This window comes from Argiope bruennichi, chromosome 2 (genome assembly GCF_947563725.1).
Source record: "Argiope bruennichi chromosome 2, qqArgBrue1.1, whole genome shotgun sequence".
NCBI lineage: Eukaryota > Metazoa > Arthropoda > Arachnida > Araneae > Araneidae > Argiope > Argiope bruennichi.
Window position 1 is genome coordinate 12,555,321 of NC_079152.1, and position 23,285 is coordinate 12,578,605.

General features: G+C 29.4%; 1 protein-coding gene across 12 annotated transcripts in view; it reads right to left on the reverse strand.

Moving 5' to 3' along the window:
* LOC129961867 (sodium channel protein para-like) overlaps positions 1–23,285 on the reverse strand; it is a 340,223-nt gene that overhangs the window by 92,702 nt on the left and 224,236 nt on the right. For all 12 annotated transcript variants that reach the window (XM_056075468.1, XM_056075475.1, XM_056075474.1 and 9 more), the window contains 5 exons: positions 16,539–16,661; positions 11,281–11,614; positions 4,156–4,361; positions 3,028–3,156; positions 1,252–1,343 (listed from right to left, as the gene is read on the reverse strand). In XM_056075468.1, coding sequence (XP_055931443.1) covers positions 1,252–1,343; positions 3,028–3,156; positions 4,156–4,361; positions 11,281–11,604 — 751 coding nt within the window. In that variant the 5' untranslated portion in view covers positions 11,605–11,614; positions 16,539–16,661. The remainder of the gene's footprint in view (positions 1–1,251; positions 1,344–3,027; positions 3,157–4,155; positions 4,362–11,280; positions 11,615–16,538; positions 16,662–23,285) is intronic.

Below are 23,285 nucleotides of genomic sequence, written 5' to 3' on the forward strand. Positions count from 1 at the left end.
TTTATTTTTTTTAAATTTAATTTAAGATTTCTTGAAAATATTAAAAAATAAAAAATATATATAATGAATCTTTTTAATACAAGCGGTTAATGTTTTAAGGATTGATTTGTGTGAAATTTATAAATTTAAATCATATAATACGAAATTTTAAATCTAGTATATCAGCTACTGTAACAGTTTCTTTGATCATGCATATTAGGCAAATTTTTAATTTATGATTATATACATATATATAAATATATATATATATTGCACATCACCATAGAATATATTTTATGTATTAAATAAACATTTGCTTTATTTCTTGCAATAATAATTTTCAAAATATCAGTGATGCTTAAAAATTATTATAAATTCTACCGAAATTTTTCCTTCTCATTAATTATTTCACATGAATTACTAATATAAATTTCACAAGTATAATTAATAACTGATTTAATACTATCTTATAACATTCAAGAATGACTTTGTCATGAAAATCTAAATTTTCTACAACAATAAAAAAATTCACTGTACAATTGTAACAAACTTCTTTTCCAATATTGCGAATTGAAATTAAAATAGGCTAGAGCAAATATAATATTTTTCACAAAATTTCTTGCAAATTCTGACATCTGAAATTATATCCAACTCCTTAAGCAAATATGTCCCATCTTAGACAATCTTATTATTGTAATATTTTGATGAAGATATGCAGCAAATTACTTGCGTTGTATTTAATAATAAAACTTTCATGCTTCAAAAATGAAAATTTTCTTTTAAGATAACACTGATTTTCCATCAACTAATGTAATAGACATATAAAAATTAATCAAATAATTAAGAAAGCTGTTTCTTTCGACGCTTAAAAAAACCAATAATCTACAATTTTAATTATGTCCCAGCCTCAAACATTCATATTCAATATTCAAAGTATTTTGAAACAAAAAAGAAATATCATTTTCCAACATTATTTGATTTTTATTTAATTATTTTATTTAATCCGAATCGAATTCTGATTCATATTTACATTTTAAGAATTTAGAAAACGCTTACGGAACTATCAAAATAATATTGTGCTGCAAAATTCAAAGTATCATCAATAAAAATTTGAAACTATATCATATCAAAAATAATTTTAAAATAAAGATTATTTAATATTTATTAATTTAAATAGGCGATTATCTTTATTTGAAAAGAAAGCCGCAGCAGACTTTATACACAAATAAAGAAATTAAAAAAAACTTTAAAAAATAATTTCTTCAAGATTACCTGGAATAATAGCTACAGTTTTTAAGGCTCTAAATACGCGGAAAGTTCTCAAGGCGCTGAGGTTACCTAAATCTACTCCCATGGTGATGTATCTAGAATAAAGGAAAAAATCGCCAAGTCAGATGGTTGGCTTTTAAATGCATCATCATAAATATATAAATAAATATATATAACTGATTAAAAAAAAGGACAAACATTACATTTAAATTGCATACAATTATAAACAAGGAGACAACAAAACCAGTATTATGAATTCCACATTATTTATTCATGGTATTTTTTTTTCTTTAATGGAAAACTTCAGATATGATTTGCCAAATCGCCAATTAATTATTGCCAAGATTTGCCAATATAACGCTAGAATTGGAGCCATTGTTAAATTCTAATTTATAATATTTCGCATATTTTATTACGGTACTTTTCTGATAACAATAGATAGAAAACTTTAAACATAACCCGCCAAAGTGACATATCACCAATGGATGACTGACACGATGTGGTGAAATAACGATAGAATTTAGAGCCATTGCTAAATTCCAATTAAATTAATATCGCATGCTCCCATAATTTAATTTACGGTGCTTTCCTGCTAACGATAAACCCCAGACAAAAACCAGCCAAATTCTCGAGGCTTGCCATAAAAGAATCACCAAAATTTGGCGATCTGATTTCAAAATATCAAGTCCATTGATAAGTTATGTTTACTATTTATTATTACCATTATTCATTTTATTTATTTATCATTGTTATTTAGTTATTTGTTTATAATTATTATTTATTTATTATTATTATATTTATTAAGTTATATTTTATGCTTATATATTATTTAAAGTACTCCTCAGCTAAGGTTGAAGCTCGAATTCAGTGAATATCACTAAATTCTTGTTATATTTTAAGTTCATGTCTTATTTACATTATTATTCAATTAACCATAATCTTCAAACAATCTTCAAATTCTAGAGACATATCGTCAGTGAATGATTGCAAATACTTGGCAAATAGATGCAAGACATTAAACATTGATTGACCTCTAATTATTAATTAGGTCATATACTATGAGAATAAGTTTTTATCTTCTTGAATTTGGACAAAGTAAGTAAATTTTAATTTCATGGACTGCTTCGTTGTTATTTTCCTTAGGACAATGAAAAAATTTTCTGCAATGGATTTGTAATTTTTTTAATAGAGGAAATGTTTAAGGAATCCAATGTTTTCACTTCTGATGTGAGATCTCATTTTAATAATTTGTCAAAATATTTTAGCATTAAAACCAAAAGATATCATTTTGCAGCATGTACCTATTCTAGACATGTATATACAGTAAGGACGTGCTTTAAAATTACAGTATAAACAAGCATTTTATTTTCTCTAAGCATTTCTATATTTCTTGCAATTAAGGAAAGTAATTTATTTTAACTATCTCGGATTTTTTTAAAAAAAATTAATTTAAGGAAAGTTTCCAAGTTAATATTTTGTTTAAAATTCCGTAACGGTATTTACCAGTTAAAGGAACCATGTGTTAGCGACCATTTTTTTATAATAGACGCCTATAATCGCTATTATTTCGTCAAATTGGCGAAAAATGGCACCATTTTGCTCTCTTGGCATATTTGGCTTCATGATCCCTATTACCAATACAAAAGATGAATCAAGCTGAAAATATTGGCATGTTACGATGTTGGTACTAGAGGTTGAAATGACCTTCAAATTTATTTTTGAATTTTTTATTTTGTTAATATGAAAGATCGCACTTTGTAGGTGACAATCCATACTTACGCTAAAGCAATAACTACAAAATCCAGCCAATTCCATGGATCCCGAAGATATGTGAAACTTTCTAGAATGAATCCTCTGGCTAACATTTTGATGACGGATTCACAGGTATATATCAAAGTGAACCAAATTCTGAAAAAAGAAGAAGTAGAATTGTTATCGATAATACGTATTTCACTGTGGTTCATATGAAACATAAGAATAATTCAAATGATTACTTAGGTAAAAATTCCTTTTTCTCCATTTTCATTCATTACATGTATCTAAGCTTTTAAAATCATATATCCCCGACATATACAAACATCTCTTAAGTGTTTCAAGAAACTCAGTTACATGATTAAAAACATTTTAATTTAATAAAACAGAAAAATAAAAATTGCTCAGATAAAGGAGGTGAATCATACATAATAGACAATCCAGAGTTGAATCCAAGAACAGAATCCAGATAAATTTCGTTCACAAACCATCAAGTAGTATAAATTCCAGAATTTTAAATCAAATATTGTTCGACTACTAAATAAAATATTTAGGACTCCCAAAATAAATTTTAGCTTAGCTACTAAATAAAACATCCTGAATGTCAATTTCACTGTTATAGAAATCATTATTATTTTAACGAACAGTGTTAAAAACAACAGAAATATTGAAAAAAATAGAAATAATACATAAGCTGATTTACAAATCAACCCTTTTTAGAAGTAAAGATGCATTGGGACATATTATGGAAGAAGATAAGAACTGCCATCTTATGAATTTCTGTATCATGATTCCATATTATATCTGAGTTTGTAATTATCCACTTCAGGGACTGAAGTGTCTTTTAACCACACCACAACAACATGCATTTTTTCTTATTTCTTCATTTAATTTGGGCCAAATAATATTTCACTAGATCTATATACCAGTATGATTTGAATATAAATATATAATGTATAAAAAATTGATTAAAAATAATTACTATTCACTAAAGAAAATATGTTTTAAAAGGTTTTTTTAAAAAAAATGGGGGAAAATGTTTATATTTAAAAAAAGTCTAATTTTCACCACTTTCAAGATAATTAAATATCTGCTAAATTTTAATATTATGTGACTACAATTCTTTAACTAAGCTAAGAAGAAGGAGATACTCACTCAGTTTTTTCGATATTGGGGTTATTTGGAAAAGTCATGAGAATGCAGTTAACAAGGATCGTGGTAATGACAAAGAAGCTGAAGACAGGATGGACCAGAATATAAATTGCCACTCGACGGATTGGATTGAAAGGGCTCAATAGGTACAGGGCGTTGGTCGCACTAAACCTAAAGATGTCTTTCGATTTACTGATGACGACAAATGTCTAGAAAGGAAAATTATGCACATTTTAATTCCACAACAACAATGAAACAGATTATTTTAATATCAACTTTATAATTGTTACACAGATATTATAACTTTGAAATTAAAGAATTCAAGGATTCCATAGTTTTGAAATCATATAAATCAAAAAGATTCCATAATTTTGAAATAAAATAATTCAAGGGCTCTGTAATGTAATCAAATAAATCAAAAATATTCCATAATTTTGAAATTAAATTATTCTAATGATTCCATAATTTCAAAATTAAATCATTCTAATGATTCCATAATTTCAAAATTAAATCATTCTAATGATTCCATAATTTTGAAATTAAATAATTCTAATGATTCCATAATTTTGAAATTAAATTATTTAAGGAACCTGTAATGAAATCAACTAAATCAAAAATATTCCATAACTTTGAACTCAAATAATGCAAGGGATCAGTAGCTTTGAAGTTAAATAAATCAAAAAGATTCCATAATTTAGAAATTAAATAATTCAAATGACTCCACTATTAAAGTTAATGTAGTTCATCATTGCATCATTTTGAAATTAAATAGCACAAAAGACTGCGTGATTTTGATATTAAATAATTCAAAGTACCTCCTGACATTGAAATTAACTAATTATATGTTATGCATATTAACTAATTATATATGGAAATTAAATAATTCAAAGATTCCATGATATGCACTCCATATGATATAATGCAATTCACATTAGTTTAATATTTACGTTTCGTAAGCCATTTTTGTTTATCATTTCCTATTGGAAAGAAAATTAATATTATTAGGAATCAAAATTATTTTAAATCCGGAAGAGTATTTTCTTAATTAGATCAATACCTGAAAATGCAATAAATTAAAAATAAATGCCGTTTTGAAATTCCAATTCTTATAAGAATTCCTACAAGCAAAGTTGAGTATTCATGTATAATAGGTAAGGGGAAAAAATACAAAAAAGAAAATGTCCTTTCAGATTAATTTTTGGAACTGATAACTGTTTTAATCTCTTTATTCACATGTGAAACAAGTAAATTGTACACCAGTTTTCTGCTAACGCTGCTACCGATTTCTATTCCACCAGATGGCACTGTTGAATGTTGTCTTATTATGGATGTAAGCCTATTTTGACTTGTGCGGAAAACGCCGAAGTAGCATAATAATTTGCTCCTAAAGCAAATTTACTGTACATAGTGTACATAATTTCAAGTAACTTTTAAGAATAAATGATTGAAAAGGCAATTTGAAATTTATGAGTCATTGGACCACATTTGCAACAACAGCTCTAAATGGTATATTCCCTTAAACCTTAAAATTTTTGAATTTTTCCTGTTTATTATCTAATAACTCAGTGAATACCCCATTTCCGAAATTACATTAATAAATAAAACTTCAGTTAAAAAAACGACCGGTTTTAATCGCAAATTGTTACTCACATGCAACTTGCATGACATAATATTATAATTCTATCTTATTTAAATAAAAATATACAAAGTTCTGCCTCACTTCAACATAATATTTATAAAACAAAGCTAAGTGATGTATGTAAAATGTGAGTTTCCAAAGTGTCAGTTTTTCCTCTTATATTACTTGGAGAACTTTGCCACACTTCCAGTAATTTGTATGAATTTTTACTCACATGATACATAGAAAGGGTATGTGACAAAAAAAGCATATAGGAGAATTTTTTTTACCTTATTTTTAAAATACATTATACTAAAAAGGCCGTTATTTTGGATATGGTACAGTTCATAAAAAAAGCATCCGAACTCATATTGTTGTTCATAATCTATTCAAGGAAAAATGCCATTCGATTTGAAAAAAATATTCTCTTTAAAATTACATAAATGGCATTAACATAAGGGGTTAATAATAAACAATATTAAAATTGTTACAGAAAAAAATAGAATAATGATTGAAAATATGAAATATTAATTGCTAAAGCAATTAGCTAAAAAACAATAATGGCACAGGGTCGACAAGTTTCACTTGGAAATTATCTTTTTCTGTCATGCTGTTTACGCCAGCATAATATGAAGAATTCAAATCCCTGTTGTTGTTTCACACACCCAAGAACAGTACAGTTATATCAAGTCTATGAAATTGTGCACCTTGAAGAAGTTCAATACTAACGTTGGATTGCCAATAAAATCCTGCCTGGAGAGGTACAGACAAATAAGAATGTGATCAGGCGAAGCTTCTTCCGTAAAACACTTGGGACTGATTTCAAATCCCTCAGAACCCTTAGGATATTTCAAAGCGAATCCTTCTACAATCAAGAGTCAGGGACCCCTGGAAGATTCAAGTCCCTTCTAATGTCTGATGAATATGAAATATTTGTTTCATCATTGGAAGATTTGATAAACTATGGTCAGGACAAATCTAGCATGGCTATAGAACAGACCTTGATAAGAGCTATGAAAAATATTGGAGATTCAATTTATGGAAAAGAGATCTGTTATGGCACATTGGCAAATCTAGCATGGCCATCGAACAGATCTTTATAAGAGCTATCAAAAATATTGGAGGTTCACCGTATGGAAAAAGGATCTGTTATGGCACATTGGCAAATGAGTTACGACTACTGCGGATGTATATCATTTTGTACCAATAAATCAAATTTAGACACAAAATTATCCAGAGTGACTAGAGATAACAGTCACTGTATGAAACTAATACTTTGCCATAATTCTTTTCCAAATGATAAATACATCATATCATTGTCAAAAACAGTTTTCTGTAAAGGAATAAGTAAATTATCATTTGCCAGATTGAATTGGACATTCAGTCCAGTAAATCATTGTTGAAATCAATTTTGGTCTATTGAAGTTCTCTCAGAAGACAGAATGTTACTAATGTGTGATTTCACCAGTGCTGTGAAAGAGCCATTGCCAATACACCAATACACTATTTTTAGGGTAATATCATTTCTTTACAAAAAACGTAAGCAGAACTAAAAAAATATTATCATCATAATTTAATTAATTTCTTACTCACCATGAGTTATGAGAAGAATAAGAAATAATGAGAAACCCTCACAAATCTCATCAATACAGTCCTTTTAATCCAGTGAAAATCTTGTCAAACATGGAAAATACTTTTTATGTTATTGATAGGGAGAGGAATGGAGTTCTTCCCCCAATTTTCTTGGGAGCTGGGAGAAAAGTTACCTTAAATCGTTGCTTATTTTTTGTAGAATAAATAATAAGTTAATCTGGCGCACGACTGATTGCAGTATTCGATGTTTAATCAGAAGAACCAATAGAAAAGAACACAAAATCTTTAAATCACTTCTGAAGAAGGAGCAGGTGGTTACGTTTGATAATCCAGTGCCACTGGGTCTGTCCAGCGAAAGATTCCTTTCAAATAAAGATAACTGAAACATGATATTTGAGAGAAAATATCTTTTCAATCTTTAATAAAAAATCAGAAAATGCAACAAAATATTTTGCGTAGGATTAATCGTAATGTTTGATGATTACCCAGATGAACTCACAGAAACGAGCGTGATATCTAACTGAGCATTTTTGTAGAAGAAACAAATACACAGCGACAAATATAACATATACTGCATATAGCACGGCGTACATAGTGTTGAGTTTGATGCTATAGTGTTATTGGCTAGGTCGAGAAAAAAATTTCTTTTCAAATGAAGGCAATGACAAATGCTTAATATGCAAATCTGCTAATAAAAACCTCATTGTTGAGCAAGTTGTAGACGATGCTGAAGCTACAATCGTCAATCAAGCAATCTGATTATTAGGTGATTATTATAGAAGCATAACTCATTGCTGAGCAAGCTGTATACGATGTTAAAACTACAATCCTCAGTACGGCAATTTGAATGAGTGATTGTTGTAAAAGAAGAAGCATAATTCATCTCTGAGAAAACTGTAGATAAAGTTGAAGCTACAATCATCAATGAGATAATGTGATTGCGTGATAACTCTAGAACAATATGTCATTGCTAAGCATGCTGTAGATGATGCTGAAGCAACAATCATCAGTGAGACAATCTGAATGTATGATTGTTGTAGAAGAAGCATATCACATTGCTGCGCAAACTGTAAACAATGTCAAAGTTACAATCTTTAATGAGGCAATATGATTGTGTGATTGTTGTAGAAGAAGCATATCTCATTGCTGAGCAAACTGTAAATAATGTCAAAGGCAATGTTAATGTTAATGAGGCAATATGATTGCGTATTGTTGTAGAACAGCAACAACATATTGCTGAACAAGCTGTAGACGATGCTGAAGCACCAATCATCAGTGAGGCGATCTGAATGCGTGATTGTTGTAGAACAACAACAATTCATTTCATAGCAAACTGTAATCGATGTTGAAGTTACAATCTTTAATGAGGCAATATGATTGCGTATTGTTGAGAACAATAACAACTTATTGCTGAAGAAGCTGCAGACGATGCTGAAGCAACAATCGTCAATAAAGCACAACTCCTTGCTAAGCAAGCGGTGGACGATGTTAAAGCAGAAATAGTCACTGAGGCAACCTGATTGTACGATTGTTATAGAAGAACAACAACTCATTGCTGAGCAAGCTGTAGACGATGCTGAAGCAATAATCATCAGTGAGGCAAACTGAATGTGTGATTGTTGCAGAAGAACAACATTTCATTGCAAAGCAAACTGAAAACGATGTTGAAGTTACAATCGTTAACCAGGAAATCTGATTGTGTGCTTGTTGTAGAATAACAACTCATTACTGAAGAAACTATAGACGATTCTGAAGCAACAATCGTCAGTGATACAATCTGATCGTCTGATTGTTGAAGAAGACATAGATCTCTTGGTAATTTTTACTGTCTTTCTACTGATAGAAATCGATTTTTTTTTTTTTTTTTTTTGCAGCCTGGAAAAGAAAGTGTATATCCTTTTTAACAACTTATTGCATTTTCAAAATGTAAAAAAACTAAAAAATAATATACTTTTTAAAATGCTTTCAGTGACAGTGGAGTGAAGTCAACTATTTCCAGAAAAAGACAAGTGAAACTGGTCGAGTGTCTTGTTACAAATGTAGAAGTTAAAAATTAGACAAAGTTACTAAAAAAAACATAATGAAGTAGTCGCTGTTGTATGTTGGGAGATTTCTTCAGTCTTTCAAAACATTCAATAAATCTCTAGTGCAAAAGGGTTTCAAGTTTTCTGCTTTTCCTCCATATGGAGAAGTTATTTGAGTAAATTAATGGTGGACAAATTTTTCAGATAATTCGTAAATACGACTAAATAGAGCTGGTAGTCAACAAAATATGGATATTTCTCGCTATAATAATAGAGGAACAAACCTTATATGAACTATTTAGCAGCAATACATAAATGTTTTTTTGGACGTAGGAAGGACTGAGACACTCTGCAACTGGTTCGACTTCAGAGATATGCAATGTGCCAAACATTGTACCAGAAAGCATTAATAATGGATGAAATGAGATGAAAATGTGATATTATTTGACTATAAAGCTGTTAAAGAACAAAACTCAAATGATGATGTGATAGTATCTGATGATGAAGTTGTTAAAGATCCGAAATGAGATGATGATGTGATACTATCTGATGATGTAGCTGTTAAAGAACCGAAATGAGATGATACTGATGTGATACTACCTAATGATAAAAGATGTTAAAGAACCCCCACAGATGATGTGATTATATCTGATGATGAAGCAGTTAACGAAACGAATTCAGATGGTGATGTGATCCTAGTTTGCTAAAACACATTTGCTGATAAAAGGGCAAAAATTAACATTTTCTGGACTGATGTATTGTTATTTCTATTTTACGTAATTTCAAAAAAGATAAACTGATTCGGAGCAGAATTTTATGTAAAGTTTAAGTGCTTATGAACATTTTGCTAAGGAGTGAATAACTTTTGTTGAAGCAACTAACTCTAAAAAAGAAAACTCTATGTGGAAGATGTTTCATCTTCGAGCCCATGTTCGACCGTCATGGCAGATCTCAGTGTTCTGGGTGTTAACTCATGATGAATGGGATGGTCGCAATGGAGAGTGTCGAAGGTACTGGACATGATCGCTCTTGAAGTTACAGAAGTATGAATTTGCTAAGGAATGAATAATTTTCCCTGAAGCAACTAATTCTGAAAAAGAAAACTCTCTGTGGAAGATTCTTCAGTGTCGAGCCCATACTCGACCTTCACTTGAAACATCAGACATCTGAGTGTTAACTCATGATGAATGGGCTGATCGCAGTGATAAATGTCGAAGATGCTGGACATGAGCTTTCTTGAAGCCGCTATCGGTGCAATAGTCTTTGGTGTAAAAGCAAATATTTGAATCACAATCTTGTGAACAGAAGTAGTACGAGTCGAAGATACCGGAATATCAATTAAGTACCTTTGGGGCTGAATTTTAAACGTGGAGTGTAATTTTGCATTTTAAGACACCGGAGCTCGTACCGGTTAAGGAATGCTAAACACAGACTAAAGTTAGAGAAGGGTTCCCTGTAAGCAACTGTAGAACTTGGATTAGATGGTCCTAAATAATCAGAAAATTTAACTTCGAAACGAGATGGTGGCGAATCTGTATGGAAAAGGCGTACAACGTTTGATAGAAAATATGGGGAAAAATGCGAACGTTTAGAAAGTCTGGGGATTTTTTTACTTAATTGCTTACTTTAACTTAACAAAATTGCCTTCAACTGCACACAAACGTTATTTAGTTTATCAGGAGACTCTAATAATAGACGAAACTCAGATGACGATGCATCCTACCTGCGGATGAAGTTGGTCGAAGAATTTTTAAGCTGAAAATTGGTGCAAACTTGAAATAATTCTTTTAAAATGTAAATAAAAAAAGATTAAAACAGTTTTCAGTTTTTCCACAGAGGCAAAATCTTTTTTTAATTTTTCTGGTGCATAATTTAAGAAATTCATGTTTTCACCTTCTTGTTTTCGTAGAACTTGTCTATATCTTCGAGGGGAATGGCTAAAATATCCGGCGTGATTTCAGCAAGCAGCATCTTAGGCACAGGCATGCCGGCTTCGAGATTCGGGTCCGGTTCTAATCCGTCGTCCGATTCGTATCCCCTCGCCGCGGGTGGGCGGTGAGGATCGTCCGCTTGATCTTCCCCGTCCTCCCCTTTCTGCGCATGCTCCTTGCGGGCCTTCTCCTCTGCGATCCGGGCCTCGATAGCCGCGAGGGACTCCCGCGTGAAGGGACGGAATATAGGAACCACCTCTTCGTCGGACTGGTCGTCGGCGGACATCACAGATCTCCTAAAAATAAAGAATGAACAAACATCATAAAGATTAATAAAGAATTACCATAAAAATGAATAAACATCATAAAAATTAATAAAAAATTATCATAAAGAATAAGTAAACATAAAAAATAATAATAAAGAATGAATACACACTATAAACATTAATAAAGAATTATCATAAAAATAATTAAACATATAAAAATTAATAAATAGTTATCATAAAGAAGGAATACACATTATAAAGATTAATAAAGTATAAATAAACATCATACAAATTAATAAAGAATTATCATATAGAATGAATGGACATCATAAAGATTAATAAAGAATTATCAAAAAGAGTGAATAAACATAATAAAGATTAATAAAGAATGGTTACATTTTTTTACCAATGGATTTAAAAATTAAGAAAAATTAAATTAATATTAGTGGGATAGGTTCAAAATTGTAGACGCATACTGCTATAGCAATGGTTGCCGGTCACGTATCCATTCGCCTATGCCAGAAATGGATAAGGCACACAACAAACACACTGAAATTATGTTTCTTCCTTTAAAAAAACGTCGGCTAAAGGCTATGCGATACTATAGGAAGTCATGGGAGTATGCACATCTCCATAACAGAGTTAGTAGATGTTTAAAGAGGAAAGATAGTAAATTCCAATGACTTCTCAATAGAAGTAAAGAGAAGATCATCGAATCACATACAGAGATTTATCAGAAACACTAAATATTTCATTGAATGCTATTCGCATATTTCTTACAGAGAAATTACACAAGATTCGTGTTTGTATAAGATTGTTTCTGACGTTAATCAATTTTATTTATTCAAGCATCAACGTCATATGTATTTCCCGTCTTCTTTATAGCCCTGTTTTAGCACCATGTGATTTCTTTTTCTTCTCCTGAATTAGAAGCGATATCTTCGGGATTAGAGATTTTCTCATCAAGGCGGTAGTAATAGTTGCGAAGGCAATTTTTAAGCATGTCATCATACGGCTTCCATCATGAGTTTGAAGATTTAAAAAAAATGGAATAAATACATTCCATTCGATGGTGGTGGTAGTGGTGGTGGCAGGGGATATTTTGACAAAGTACATCAGAAAATTTGGGGAATAAATGCTTGTAGGTTTCCTTTTTGTGTTAATTTATGACCATGCTTTAATAAAAAAATCTATGTGATATGTTTTGGACAATGAAAATAATAAATAAATTTCGAATTTTTTAATTTTTTTATAGAAATATATGTTATTAATATGTATAAAATTATAATTTTAATAGTGCAATTATATTATATTATATTATATTATATATATATATATATATATATATATATATATATATATATTAATTTGAAATTTATTTTTATAAATTCTGTGGAAATTTATTTTTCAATGTTATTCATTACCTCATTTTCAAAATTATAATTTGAAAATTCATTTAAAAAAATATTATCTTCAACACAATACCAAGTAGTACCAAAATGTTAATATGATGTACTTTCATCGAAAACACACTAAGACACAAAACTTAGAAACTGAAGCACATCAGAAACTGACAGAAAAATCGATTACAAAATTCTATTTTTACAAATATGAAACAAATTAAGAGAATAACTTAAAATTATATTTTAAGATTTGTCTAATACTTTCAAAATATAAAGCAAGAATTTTTATTTTATATCCTTTGATATAAATAACTAATTTAGTAATGGTTGGTATATTAATAATTATTCATTAGGAAATATTTGAATTTATTAAAGAATATTTTCAAAAGGGAAGATAGCAGATCATACATATATGTAAACAATATTATCCTCAGGACAAAAAGGTATGCAAAGTATACATCTTGTTTCCTCCTGGAAAAGACAAATATAAACCTATTATGTTTATAGATTCCTTATCAATCTTGTTCTATAATTTTTTTTTGATGATTTGAACAGTTATAATAATAATTCTTGTATAAGGTTTTTTAAATATGATATTATCTTATTTTTAGACTTGAAGATGTGATTAATCAACAAATAACCTTCAAAATACTCAAAATATAGTATACAACAATTTCTATCTGCTTCAAAAAAATAAAAAATTAAGATATAGAATTGAGTTTTTTTTCTGTTATATACTGTTCTTAAATATTATTTATATATTAATGATAGTGAAAGTTATTATTTTATCAACATTTAAAAACTGAAATAATAAAAAAGGAATTTTTTTCAAAAACTAAGTTATTAAAAATATTAAAAAAAAAAACTTTATCAAAATAGAACTTATTAATTGAGCTAAAATTAAAATTCAATAAATATTCTTTTATAAAAAATGACTTTTCTCAATTTCCATGAACTGACAGCATTTTTCTTTTTTCAAAGCTTTTCTTACATCATTGAATTGATCCAGTGTAATTGTAATTCAAAATCTCTCAATAGATGGCAGCACCACCAATTTTATTTCTTATTCTGTTGTTGAAAACAATTTGAGACGAGAAAAACGATGTTGATTGTGTAGTATTTATTATATTGGAGTTGAAATGATAGTAGTATGATGTTAACTTTAGAAGAAAAATATTATTTCAAAGACTTGCTTTTTTTTTTTTTTTTTTTTTGCATTTCTGTTATATCTACAGAATACTGGTAAACTAAACAGAAAATATTATAGATAAGGAATTAACTATAATTCGGACTATTTAATAATTTCTGCTTTATTGATGTACAATAAAACCGTTGTTAATCCAAATTTAACACTTGAGTTTACAAATAACAAGCTGTTTTTACGTTTTTTAATAATGAAATTTAAATTTTACATTAAGAGAATTTTACATTAAGTCTGAGTAGTATGCGAAATTAAACTCCTTTCTAATTCATATTACTAATTTATTTTATGTATGTCACAAACTTAATATTTGCAAAATATGGAATCCAAACGCGAACGCAAATACTAGTTTATTAATAACTTACTTTTAATTAAAAATAATTTTACAAGAAATATTAAAATTCTTAAAATATCTGTCATCTGCAACTTTATTTTTAATTATCGACGAAGACTTTTAATTAAGTAATTCTTATAAAAATATCTCAAAGTATTTAGAAAAATTATCGTTTGCACCAAAAACAAAAATTTAAAAATCGTAGAAAGCTATTTTTTTCCCTATATCAATTTTATCAATTTTAAAAAAATAATAAAAATATTTGCAAATTTTGAATGGCAAATTAAATATATGTGCAAGTTGAATACAAAGGTACCCATAGAACAAAGAAAAAAATTGTATTGAAGTGTAGTTAAAAATAAGTAGACAAGTTTTGAATTAGTTCTTAAGTAACATGAAATTTCAAAAGAATCTTCAAGTTAAAGAAACAATTTTTTTAGCATCAATGAAGTAAAATAAATCGTATTTAAATATTTCCTTTTTTCTTGTTCCAATGAATTTTTTATTTCGCTTACTAACCATATCTTGGGTACCGCCATGTTTTTTGCTGGACCAACGATACATATCCGCAAAGGAAACAATTTTCATTAATAAAGAAACTATTTAACGAATTGTTACAGAAATTAATATCTCCAAATAATTGTTTCCACTAGACTACCCTATGTTTCATAATATTTACAAAAGAAGAAAAAGAATATAATTCAATTTTTTGGTAGGAAAAAAAAATCCAAATATTCGAATATTTGTTTGACATATGCAAATTTTGCATAATTTCATATCAAACTATTGTATTCAGCATTAGAATTTCCTTATAATTTCATAAAATGTTTAGTGAAAATAAAACGATTAAAAATTTTTAAAGTAAATTAGAAAAAAAAATATTGTACAAATTAAGCAATAATTTTATGAACCGTAATACTTCGAATAGCATTATATAACATCAGCAGTTATGGTATTAAAATTTTTGAATCTAGAACAAGTCACACACGGTTCTGCAACTAACGATGCCAAATGTATTTTCTATTTCCTTAATTCCTGCCACTTGTACTTTTCAACGTACAGTTCTTTTATGATGTACAGACAAATCGCCTTTAAAAAATCAGTAGAAAGGAAGATATTGATTACTGCGCTCAGAAAAAAAAATGAAGCGTGTTCAGGGAAAATTGCTGTGTGCTTTTCAATTACAGAAGAAAACGGTGCAAACACTTTATTGCCACGTCAGTGATCTCAAAGCTTGGCTACCATTTGGCGACAATAGAAATTAATGGAAACTTCGAGAATTTTATCGATCCATCCAATAGGGACTGAGATACGCCTGATTGTCCGAGAACCTTCTCGCTCCACCACCTGGGAACAATAAAAGGTTGGCAGTCTCAAGCTGCAATGAATCGGAGTCAACCATCAACCGGAATCGCGAAGACAAGAAACGATTCGTCGAGAGATAACGAAGTAACGTCAGTATAGTCCGACGAAATGCCAGCGTTGTGTGGAGCTCAAGCTAATGCTGAACTGAACTTTGTGCCGAGTCCTGTTGTTTAATGTGGAAGCAGCATCGAGTCCTGTGATGAGTAGCAGTCGTGTAGTAGTGTGTCGAATAGCTGAATACAGCTAAAGCGAGGAGACAGTGCAGAATTGCAGCCGTTTGGAGAGACCGTAGAGCGAAGCTCCGAGGATCCCCTCTCCTGCTGAATTCTGTCTGACCGCTTTGTGTGCTGTGGCTGTTATTACTACCGTTTACGACTTGTAAGCTACTGTTTGTTGTAGTGTGCTGCTATCTATTGCCTGTCTTCGTCTCGGATGTGTATATTTGTGGTCTGCTTGTTCATTGTCTCTGTGTATTCGTCTCTTCGTGTGTAATAAAAGGCGTTGTCTTTTCCGCTAAAGAACTGTTTATTTCTGCATCGACCATCAAATCGTAAAAGAACCTCTACGGACGAGGAAGTGAATCCTTATCAATATAAATAAGTAGAATATATAATAAGTACAAAGACATAGGATAGGAGGAAAGGTACTTACTTTTATGCTCCTCGTGGTGCTACGTCTTACCCTTCTTGAGCTGAAGCGGGGGGTCCGTAGGGGTCGCCACCAATGCCCTACGGACTTCTGCAACCTTAGCAGGTAAGAGTGGATGGCGGACTTCTGCAGAAGACAAAAATGCAAACATTTCAGAAAACAGGCAGCAAATTTAGCATAAACAGATTTTTGAAACACAAACTTATTTATATATAAAAAGGCAAAAATTGTTTTTCATTTTAAGGATTTTATACTTTTCAGAGTTAAAGTTATAATTCACTTTAATATACGAATTATATAATATTAACCCACTAAATGCCAATTTTTAAAAAAATTTCCAGATATATATGTGCAAAAGATATATATATACACAAGATTTCCAGATATATATATGCACAAAACATGTGTAACAGTATAATGATGTGCAAATTATGTTTTATAATGAAAATATTTGATATTTTTGTGAAAGAGTATCGTTATAAAATGATCAATTAAATCATTTCAATAACAAACAAAAGATTAAATTGAGTAAGCAACAGATTGTTACTATAACTTCTAAATTATGTATTTATGTAGAGTATATTTCATTATAATATAAAAACCAAATCAAAACAGTAATGATTCAAATATAACTATTGTTAGATTAGGTTTAGATTACAGACGAATTCCAAATTTGCTCGGATATTGTAAAGAAACGAAGCACAAAATATTCATTTTCTGTTACACACAATATTATATCATATATAAAGAATGAAACTAAACTGTCACGAGTGCCAAATATATTTTTGACGCCGAGCAGTGATTGTAAAATTCAAAAATTCCCTAAAGGGGATCATAGTATCTAATGGGTTGTTATTTATGTAACCATGAAATATCAAAATAGAAAAAGAAAAACGAATTTTAAAAATTTGTTGATCATTTCGAAAAATTAGAAGAAAAATTACTCTGATATTGATATATTATGTAATAAAAAGCTAAACAAAAACGGGGAAGAATATTTACAATTATTATTTGACGCAATAGCAAAGTAAATGCCTTTTTCGATAATTCAAAATTAAGATGAAATCCATAAATTTAAAAATTCTGATTATTTTTTTTGAAAGAAGTTAAGGAATGGGAATCTTGTATTGAGATTCAAAAAGATATATACAAGCTATACAGACTGATATTACATGAAAAGAATGAGTGACAGAAGTTTCAAAAAACAATAATTTTAATAGTGTTTTAAAAATAGTTTTTCATTTAAATTACTTATAATTTTTAATTTATTATTTAATGTTAAAAATACTATGATATCTTAAGCTCAACTTCTCCTAAAAGGTATTACTAGATGGCACCACAAACAAAGAATCGAAATTTAATTAAATTAATCAATTAGTTGAAATATTATAAATACTATGATATCTTAAAGCCAACTTCTAAAATTTATTACTAGGTGACATTACAGAGAGAGAATCGAAATTTAATTAAAATAATCAATTAACTAATAATCAAGTTCTAAGATATTAAATTAATGCATTGATTTCAGAATATACATATACACGAAATTTCGTTTTCGAAGTAAGAAAAAATAAATTATAGCTTTTTTTTTATATTGACAAACATGAAAAAAAATCAGATTAAATAAAAATATGCATTGGGATGACAGTTTTTTAAAAACCTTTTATGAATTAAAATAATAATTCGATTCAGAAAATGTAATAGTAATATTTGCATCATCAAATTTAAATCCAGTTAAACAAATCTAAAAAAATATAATGATGAGATAAGTAAATTGCATGCTCATAAGTGCTCAAATTTCCGATGTCCGAATTTTCAGAGTGAAAAATATGCTTTGCAATAAACAGCAGCATTTACTGATTTTTCTCTATTTTTTTCAGTATTGAAAAGCATTGTGGTTTCATTAAATTCTATGTTGAGATTAGAATCAATCGTTTTCCAAAGACGAAAACTTGAGCCAATAATTACCGAAGTTATCAATCATTGTTTAAAATTTATTCTCTCTGAAAAATATTTATTATAAGAAAAGTTACAATCACAGTTACCTTTTTCCAAAATTAGTTTCAACAAACAATTCTAACATTAGTTTAATAAATTTTCTTAAATTTCAAGCATTTCAAAATATTACTCAGTTTTATTTATTTCTATCTTTTGACTACAATCAAAAGTTTTCCAAGTTTGTAGATATTTTAACTAATAATAATCAATATGATTAATCAGTTGCTGTTACAAATTGATGCCCTAAGAAGAAAAAATACTATAAGAACATTTACTTTTATAGTCATTTTATCAAAATAATTTCTGGCAAATAAATCTAAAGCTAATTTATAAGTTTTCTCAAAGTTTAACCGCATCACTGAATCACATATTTCCATTCAATCCCATTTTCCGTTTATAATCAATAGATTTCCAAAGAAAAAAAAAACATCGACCAGTAATTACAGAAGAGGTCAATCACTTTTCTAAAACGATACTTCTATGAGAAAATGTAATCATTTCACAGCGGATTTGGAAATGATTCTGGGTAACCGATTAATGAACGACGGAGGCGAACGATAGAGGTAATTTCATTGGAATTGCATTAAAGAGATATATTCAGCAAGAACCATTTCGTCGGCTTTTGTTGACGATTGACTAAGCAGCGGTCATTAAAAGCGACATCAAATGAACCAATCACAATTCAAGAAAGGTGACATTCAAAGAAGAAAATTATATCATTTATGAAAGACAAAATACTACTGTGATTTAACAAATAGGAATAAAAATTAATTCAAATTGAAGATTTCATCAAATCTCACCGTCAAATGTTTTTTTTTTTTTTTTTTTTTTTTTTTGGGAGGGTGCTGGCTTTTTTTCAAGAAAAATTAAAGATCCTCATGACTCGAAATTGAGGTTCCGGAAGAATAAAAATTAATATATTAAAAACAACTATTGTAATTATTAGTTTATTAATTCTTGATTTTCTAAAATCTTAATTTCTTGAGATTTTGGCAGCTATAATTTGTCACTATTTGCCCATACGTCACGCTTCTCAGGGAAAAAAATCCTGATTTCAATTGTTGACTGAAAGTGACCCTTCACAAAGTCTACAAGGCACATTCCCTATTTTGTAAAAGTTACAATAATCCTTTCATAATTGCTATAATGCTCAATTTTGGTAGCTTAATTCGTGCTTTAAATGTAGCAGAATTTTTTATTTACCCAATAATTTTTAATACGGATGAAATAAATAAATTTAGCTTTTAGATGTAACTTTATTTTAAATTTCTTTTATGGACATTTTTATTTGTAACATCTTGATTTCGTTCCCTCTATGTAAATATGGATGCCATCAATACTTCGAAGTGACTAAACGTGAACTTTAGAATATGACAATTCTGTTCAGTTCAGTTATAGTAACGTCCCGTTTTAAAGTAATTTTGAATTTCGGTCAGATGAGGAGGATGGCACCTGAGTTGGCATTATTATCAAAAATCTGTTAAATCATGGCACTCACATTCTTACTCAAAATTCACTTTTTAAATAGAGGTATGGATGAATAACATCTTTGGTCTTCGAGAAAATTTCAAGAAGACCACTTCTACCAGTTAGTTTTAAACATTTTGAGCAGGTGAACATATCTGTTTTTAAGCCACAGCGTTTTACTTTGAAACTTACGAAAGAAATGTACTGTCCCTAAATTCTTTTCGAATTTATGAATTATTTGGCAAATTCAATCAGTAAAATGATGTTATAGACAAAATCAAAAGAAAATTTCTTTTCTTCTGGCCTGTATGCAAGGCGTATAAGCAACTACGATACTTAAAGTTATAATGATCAATTAAGTCAACAATGACAGAGAGAGCTTCCCTAGATATAGACATGAGAAATGTTATATAAGACTAAACTTGAAATATTTTTTAGCTTTTAATCAAAGATAATTATGATTATTTCAAGACATAGGATTATCGATGAATTTCTCAATTGATCTCAAAAGCTGTTAAAATTATTCAATAGTTAGATTCAGTCTTTAATTGGATTCATTCATAACCGGATGCTAAACTTTAGTGGGACGGTAGAGTCTATTCAGCATTTTCTGTCTTCTGACTGGCAATGGTTCGTTGGTTTTTATTTAAAAATATTAAATGGGGAATAAAAAGTGGAAAACATCTCTGGATATTTTATTGATGGTTAAGTCAAATGAAATATATATCACTATGCATTAGTGTCTTGAACTAGTAAAATTTTTGAGTTGCAAAATTTTGGAGTCATAGATTTTTGTAACACTCAATGATATCATTAAGCAAAAAATATTTATATTACCACTTCCGTTTAAATCAAAATTTACCAACTTTTGTTTTCTCAAGTTTAATTTTTAATAAATATAATAGCCTTACCACCAGCCCTCCATCCATAAAGATAATTTTACACAAAAATGAGTAAAAGAAACTGAAATTAAGGTTTATTTCTATTTTTTTTAAAAATAGAAATGAATGACTTATTTCTGATTTTTTTCATTCATTCTATTTTTTACAGTAATATTATTTCCACATGCTAACAAATGAAAATAACATTTATATTAACTTTGTAATTAGTTTATGAAGAAAGCAAACAAAATTAATACGATAATTACTTATTTAGATAGAATTTCAATGAAATTCTTAGGTTGTTTCGCGTAGTTTACTTTTTATAAAATTGGATTCAAATAAAGAAAGATATAATTTCTAATTTAAAAATTCAAGGATTTCCATTTGTTCTCTAATAACATTCATACATTCATTTCACAGAATCCTTCTGAAATACTCTCATATATACATATCAATGAAAAATAGAGTGTGACGATTTGTAAAAACATTAACGCCTAATTCTTGCGATGATCAAGAGAGATATCATTTAGAACTTTAGATGTTTTACTACAAATGCTTCTAATGAAAGCTCTCACCTCTAATCCATTTGCAATACAAAATCGGTGAAGAACAATATAAAACATCGCCTACTGAAAGGCGAAACAGAAAAATCATCAATAATAATGCTGTAATTCAACATCTAGAACTCCCTTGGGTATCATCTGTTGCTCCAGTACAAAAGAAAGGTGGTAGTTGACACTTTGAGTCGATTACCATCGTTTGAACAAGATTACAAAGAAAAATGTCTGTTACCGGATGATATGTTGGAACGTTTAATAGAAGCAAAATATTTTCCCTAGATGGCAAAAAGAAGCGGAAGAGATGGATCGAAAAACGAAAGAGCATTTGTTATCGGTGAAGACATATTCATTTTCTACATCATGCCCCTTGGTCAGAGTAATATATCTGCATCATTTCAGAAAACAATGGAATATCTGCTGCATCACCTGAAGTGAAGGACGAGTCTTAGATAACATGCTTATATGAGTCTTAGTCTGCTTAGATAACATGACAGTAATCTCAGACATTTTTTCTAAATACCTGAAAAGACATTATAGATCACCGAAATAAAGGGCGTCCCAAAATGAATGCAAGGTTTGAATTTGCCATCATTCGTGTTCGTGCAGTAAAGTATTGAGAACTCTATTAAAAAAAACATTTGGTAGTTGAGTGTTTAGGGTTAGTAAAAAAGGAGCGTTAAATGATAGAACAACGTGAAATCGCAAGATTTGAATTAAATAAAAGAAAAAGTTTTTTTAACTGTTATATTTTCATTGAATCGTAAAGTAAACAGGAGAGAGTTATGTATGAAATAACGCATGAGGAAAATGGCCTCCACGGCTTTGTTAGCTCATACACACTTTTCCATCCAAATTTTCCATGGCCATTTTGCATAAATGTGGCTAAGTTTCATTGATATAGCGTTGAATTTCCTCCTTCAAAGTACGCGTATTTGTAGGCTTGTTGACATAGACCTTTGACTTCAAATAACCCTATAAAAAATGGTGCTAAATCACACGATCTAGAGGGCCAATTCTCGAATTTTCGAACTGTGGCAATCAGACTTTAGGTTTTTTTTTTTTTTTTTTTTTGAAATATTGTTCAACAATGAAAACACGTTATTCTATCGTGTAACGCTCCATTTTTGCTAACCCTAAACTATCAAGTCCAAATGGGTTTTTTAAAGTGCTGCCAATACTCTACTGCATGATTGGTGGCAAATTCAAATCTTGGGTTCATTTTGGGACACCCTTTATTTCTTTTAGTAGCGATTACTCATTTAAATGCTTTTAAAAAGGACATAGCATATTCCTTAAATTGAACTTTATTCAGAATACAGAAAACCTGAAATGAATGGAGCAGATTAAATAACATCACTTCATGCCCCTACAAATATAACCCATGGTTATTTGAGCAGTGTAATGAGCATTAAGTGAGAGAGACATCGGAAGACACTCTTGTACTATCTATCTCTGTGATTATCGCCAAAATTACCCGACGTCGCACATTTAATGACTAAAATTTAGCAAGGGGATTTCAATATTAGATAAACAAAACCGAGAGCAATGGTCTGACTAAGATTCAGACGAGAAAAAACAGTGATTTTGTAAGCGAATTATCGATGGTAAACTGAAAACCTACTCTATTCTACACAAACAGAAATACGGTCTGTCTGTGGTAACAACATTCAGAAAATAATAATAAAAATTTAAAAAAAACGATAAAAAAGAATAAAATGGATGGGGGCAGATTGGGAAAACAGTGCTGTTTGCTACTGGTGAAAGCATGTTTGATTTCTGAAGCATATCCTTTATTCCATAAAAATGGCCTGCGATATTCGGGGGAACACTGAATAATTTACTGC